The sequence below is a fragment of the Lactuca saligna genome, chromosome 5, assembly GCF_052625555.1.
Source record: "Lactuca saligna cultivar CGN05327 chromosome 5, ASM5262555v1, whole genome shotgun sequence".
NCBI lineage: Eukaryota > Viridiplantae > Streptophyta > Magnoliopsida > Asterales > Asteraceae > Lactuca > Lactuca saligna.
The window spans coordinates 236,529,746-236,535,671 of NC_136421.1; the positions used below are offsets into that span (position 1 = coordinate 236,529,746).

General features: G+C 30.0%; 1 protein-coding gene and 1 long non-coding RNA gene across 2 annotated transcripts in view; both read left to right on the top strand.

Moving 5' to 3' along the window:
- Positions 1 to 2,803, top strand: part of LOC145046571 (uncharacterized) — a 7,240-nt gene extending 4,437 nt beyond the window's left edge. The window contains exon 2 of the long non-coding RNA XR_013682029.1: positions 2,508 to 2,803. This is a non-coding gene — a long non-coding RNA (uncharacterized LOC145046571). The remainder of the gene's footprint in view (positions 1 to 2,507) is intronic.
- A 1,111-nt stretch (positions 2,804 to 3,914) lies between these two features.
- On the top strand, positions 3,915 to 5,028 carry LOC145046569 (Peptidase S24/S26A/S26B/S26C family protein). Its single transcript, XM_078994855.1, has 4 exons — positions 3,915 to 4,137; positions 4,215 to 4,439; positions 4,607 to 4,717; positions 4,805 to 5,028. Exons 1-4 carry the CDS (start codon positions 4,015 to 4,017, stop codon positions 4,835 to 4,837), a joined length of 492 nt encoding a protein of 163 aa, XP_078850981.1. The 5' UTR covers positions 3,915 to 4,014; the 3' UTR covers positions 4,838 to 5,028.
- Positions 5,029 to 5,926: the final 898 nt, after the last annotated feature.

Consider the following 5,926-nt stretch of genomic DNA (forward strand, 5'->3'; position numbering starts at 1 on the left):
TTTTTTTTACAAAATTTTCTCGTTTTCTAGTTATATGGTTTCCAATTAACCATTATATAATTTGGAATCCATTTTTAAATTTCGGTCTGTCTATCTATTAATTTTATTAAAAAACTAATTTTTTATCTAATATATTTTAATAATACTCACATTTAACAAAAAACTTTATATTATTTTCAAAATTTATTTAAAAAAATATAAACAAACAAAACGTCAAAAAAAAATTAAAATTTATTCAAAAAAATACGTCAAAAAACTATTCAAAAACTATTAAAAAGACATAGAAAAAAAATATAAACGATTAAAATATAAAAAAAACAATAAACAATATATTTAGAAAAATGTCAAATAAAATCTAAATAAAAAAATATAAATAAATAAAATAAAATGTAAGCGAAAAACATATAAAATTAAATTAATATATATATATATATATATATATATATATATATATATATATATATATATATATATATATATATATATATATATATATATATAAGAAAAATAAATGTAACGACCTAAAAACTATGAGGTAAAAATTTTAGTTTTAATTCGACCAAAACATTAATTATCTTTAAGTCAAACATTCATTATCATTTTTCTAAATATTCAAACGTACTTTATAAGAAAATAGTTATAAAAGTGCAATCCCAAAATCATCATAATGCGGAACATGGGTGGATGCGTTACGTTCAAGTCGTGTCCTTCTTTTTCGAACCGTAAGTAGCTGAAACCATAACGATAAAAACTGTTAGCACAAAGCTTAGTGAACCCTCACCGACACCAAAACTGCCAACAGGTCTTCTCTGCAATACCATTATACTGAAAAATAGACCATATAAACTATCAGAATTACACACATCGATATATATATATATATATATATATATATATATATATATATATATATATATATATATATATATATATATATATATATATATATATATATATAATTGGAATCACACACTCCTCAAGCTCCCTGATCTCATTGCAGCTCTCCTTGAATCGAGTACGGATCCTCTGCTTCATGTAGTACGGGCCCATACTACCTTCCACATTGATCCGTACTTTCCTCAAGAAGTGCCTTGACTCAACCATGTTAATTATACCCATACAACTTTCCCTCACAGATAAGGCTCCCAACACTAGACCTCATCTTAGGTTTTCCTAGGGCAAACTCCACACTATTCTCTGCCATCAGTTGCAGAAGGAACTCCCGCTAACTTCCTCCAACTAGTTCACAAATACAATTACATACCACTAAAACCGGATAATTATTCGAATGAAAGGTCTCACACTACAACGGTTGAACTCAAACAAGAACTGCACAATATAGTTAAAACCTAACCTTCTAAAACTATTCAGTTTCCATAGCATGTAACCTAGCATATTCGTTTACCAGTTAGCTGAAGTTAGTAAGAACTCCTAAAATCACAAAGCTGGCAACATTCAAACATCAAGTAACCAGAACCAAGCATAACCTAATCAAGTCATCCTATTACTGATTGGTTAGTACTAGCATGAAAGTCCACAAGCTCATACAATTTGCATACAAAGGCATCTCTCCTAACATTCTATCATGCATATCTGAGCAGATCCTTAGCCCTAACTAGCATGCGATTAATAGTTCAAAACATATAAGATAACATGTATGGGTATTTTGGGAAACTTACTTAAGCTCGACTGATTACATGCACCACACCCTCCCTTATTTTAGAAAACTCTTTTCTAAGAATTTATATTTCTTTTTAAAATACCTTTCCAAATCCTCAGTTTGAGTTCAGACACACCCGAGATTTTAACCTTCATTCTAAAAGCTGATAAAGATTGATTTCGATTGTAAAAATAGGTGATAAAGTCAAATTCAGTTTGGGTTATGTACAGTAATGAGTTGCAAAAGATATTAGGCTTTGATAAACATGAACAATAACATGTTGAATTTAGGTTCGAACTGTATGGATTAAATTTTGTGCTTAAATGATTATGATGAACAGTAATGGATTCGAAATGTGGGCAGTAAACAAATTTAATTTGATTTTGATTTTTGGAATTTTGATGTAAATAATAATAATTGGATCAATCAATGGGTTAGAAACAGATTTGATTTAATGGGTGTTCGATGTGTTCTATTGGACTCAAGCTGCTTTGGAATTGATGGTAATGTCCTCGAGACCAGCTCCTCAGGTTTGATTTTGTTTTTTGGCTTTGGTTTTGATTTTGGAATTGAGATATTGAAATCGTTGGTTGCTTTGGAACCAGTGGTTTCTTTGGAATTAGGATCTTCACCATGCTTTGATTTTTCATTTAGAATTTGGTTTTTCATTAGATCTTGGTTTTTAGCTTTGATTTTGATTTTGAAAACGAGATTTTCATCAGGTTTTGATTTTCATCATTTTGACTTTGATTTTGTACAGTTTTGATTACAAGGTAATTTTGATTTGGGTTTTTTTGGGTTTTGTTTTAGTTTGATATTCATTATCTCGATCCTGTGAAAATTGTAGAATCAAACACCATGGATGTTGTCGGAGACATGGTGACCTTGATGAAGGAGATGGTGGTTTTTGGTGGGGGCAAAGCCATAACTGGTGAAGATGAGTTGTGGTTCTTAAGAGAGAGAGAGAGAGAGAGAGAGAGAGAGAGAGAGAGATGGCAAAGGGGTAACCGAGTTACCCCTTTATTTTGTAAAAAATGATCAAATTGACCCGACAAAAAAACAATTTGTTTCCTTAAAAGACACAAAAAAACTTTAAAGACCGAAATGGTAACATTAAAATACATAGTAGGGCTATTGCGTGAAGATTAATTTTTACAAGGCCACATACCATAGAAAATGTTATATAATTTGATTCCTTTGTTTGTTTTTTATTTTTAACATTTTATTTAATTTGTTTATTATTACCCATTATACAACTTTGACTAAATTTTGCACTTTGTCAAATGTTTTTAATTGAAGAAGCACGTCAATTAAAATACCTTGAGTTTCTTGTAACATGGATTTTGTATTGAGATTATTTCTAAACAAAAGAATAAATTGATACCAATAACAAGGAATAGATTAAGCACATAATTTATTTATAAAATAAAAAGAGATATACATTTCATGAAATAACAAGGAATATGTTAAAATTTGTTTATTTTGAGGAAAAAAATCATTTAGGTCCAATGCAGAATATATATATATATATATATATATATATATATATATATATATATATATATATATATATATATATATATATATATATATATATATATATATATAAAAGGGAGGGTTCATGCGAAAATGCAAATAATTTGCGAAAACGCGAAAACAAGAAAAACCTATGATAGTATATCACCTCAACATTATATTTTGGAAAATAATTCATCCAAACTTTGAAATACATGATGATAATCGATGATAGATGATAAACTGTTTCATATTAGCAAAGTATGATTTTTAACATTTTTATCATGAAAACATGAATTTAAAAATGATTAAAGACGTGAAAAAAATATAATTATAAAAACCGTCTTTAAATCTATATTACCATAACACCATCCAATTCAAACTTACTATCTTTAATTTATTGCTAATAAAATTATTTTTTTATAGTACATGTGTTTAATTTTCATAAGATAAAATCTGTTTTCGCGTTTTCGCAGGATATTTATATTTTCGCATGAACTTATATTTATATATATATATATATATATATATATATATATATATATATATATATATATATATATATATATATATATATATATATGGTTTTTTATGAAAAAAAAAAAAATCAAACTGACCTGCTGGTTATCTTTCAAAAAAGAAAACTAATTAGAGGTATAAAAAGAAAAAAAAAAAAATCAAAATATAACAACAAAAAAGACACATGTAGGTATATATAGAAATACTTCAAACTTCAGTGGCAAAATTGAGAAATGGCCGGAAACAACATTATCCCAAATTGAATTGAATTGGATAATCAACCTAATTTCACCCCCAAAAATTCAGGTTGCGTAAGAGAGATGAAATTATGGTTCGGCAAATGGACAGCCATTGCTAAAGAATCTGTCGATCGAGCTGCCATTTTCGCCAAATTCCTTTGTTTGCTTCACGTCACCAATACTTACATATTCTCCCCTACCCTCGTAATGCTCTGATTTCCATCTCTACACTATGTGTATGTATATACGTCGTCGTGATGGTGGTGAAGTTTTTGTTTCAGGTTTATGGCCCAAGTATGCTGCCGACGTTGAATTTGACCGGCGACGTGATACTATCGGAATACATTTCACATAGGCTAGGGAAGGTAGGTCCGGGTGACGTTGTGTTGATACAATCACCTGAAAACCCTAGAAAAACTATTACAAAACGCATTGTAGCCATGGAAGGGGAAGTTGTTTCGTTCTTAGTTGATCCTAGCCGCAGCGAAAAATCTCGTACTGTAGTGGTAAGTGGTAACCCTCTTACAATCCGTTTCTCGTTTTTTCTTCCAAAGATTTGGTAGAATTTGTTACATTTATCATCGCACCAATTAGGAACTTATCATTTGATTTTGGTGATGAATTCAATTACTTAGATCGAAATTTAAGTCGTGATTGTAATACGAACTTATAGGTGCCGAAGGGACATGTATGGATTCAAGGGGATAACATTTATGCATCCAAAGATTCTCGGAACTTTGGTCCAATTCCTTATGGCCTAATTCAGGGCAAAGTTTTGTGTAGAGTGAGTAATTTCATAACTGTTTGGTTTCCTGGTAGTTAATGGGTCATTGTTATATCTAAACCGTGCTCTTGTGTATGCTGACTGTAGGTGTGGCCAGTAGATTGTTTTGGGTCGTTATGACATGAAGATCAACTCGAAGAATCAGTGCAACATATTGATGATGTTTGTTTGTTTCATAAGTTTTCTTGATGTATCATATTAAGAACATTTCATTAAGACGTATTCCCTAAACTGACCATATTTTTAAGTAGCATGTAAGCACAAAACCATATTTTTCTGAACTTATACAAAATAACCAAAACTGTGAAGAATGTGAGCTTGCGAACTTGCTGAAATGCTTTTTCTGACGTGAAACGTCAAAGACCACTAATAAACTTTCGTGGATACACTTAATGCTTCAAGAGAATATTTAAAGAGATAATGACTTGAAAGGGTAACGAACTTTCGACTTTTGTCACATTTAGTCACTAAATTTTTTTTCGTTATCCATTTGCCATTGAACTATTGAAACTGTTCACATTTTACCCTTATGACCGGCAACAGCCGGTCATAAGGGTAAAATGTGAACAGTTTCAATAGTTCAATGGCAAATAGATCACGAAAAAAAGTTTACTGACTAAATATGAATAAAATCGAAAGTTCGTTTCTCTCTAAAAAGTTCAATGACTAAATGTGAACAAACTTCCTCTTGTATTATGTTTTAGCAATTTATTTATTTTTGTTAAATTGTAGCAACATTTGTTGATGAAGAAATCTATGAAAAAAAAAAAAAAAACCTGAAAATATATTTAAAAAAAAAATACAAAAAACCAAAACCGAAATACAAAACCAATGGTTTGACATTTTCCAAAATAAAAAATCAAAATTTCCAATCTGATTTTGGTTTTACAAAAAAATAAACCATTCTCACTGATGTGAATTATGATCATTGGTTTGACATCCGAATTTTGTGACATCCTATAAATATGTAGTTACAACATCGTCTGAACTCATAATTCATAGTAAGGGGTTGGAGTATCATCGCATGAATACGTAGTTACAACGTCGCCTGAACTCGTAATTCATCACCTACAGGTTATGGGCCTGCTGGTGTTTCCACTGGGTTGTCTAGAATAGTCCGTGGTCGCCATTTATACTCTGGTAGATGACTACATCGCCACATTGCTGGTTAAGGTTATGGTATTTCCTTTAATCCTACATCACATATTC

Bases quoted from the DNA above. Each gene is read 5' to 3' on its own strand.
- LOC145046569 (XM_078994855.1), top strand. From the start codon at position 4,015: ATGAAATTATGGTTCGGCAAATGGACAGCCATTGCTAAAGAATCTGTC. The intron at 4,440-4,606 runs GTAAGTGGTAAC...ACGAACTTATAG, and splicing joins AAAAATCTCGTACTGTAGTG to GTGCCGAAGGGACATGTATG. The intron at 4,718-4,804 runs GTGAGTAATTTC...TGCTGACTGTAG, and splicing joins AGGGCAAAGTTTTGTGTAGA to GTGTGGCCAGTAGATTGTTT.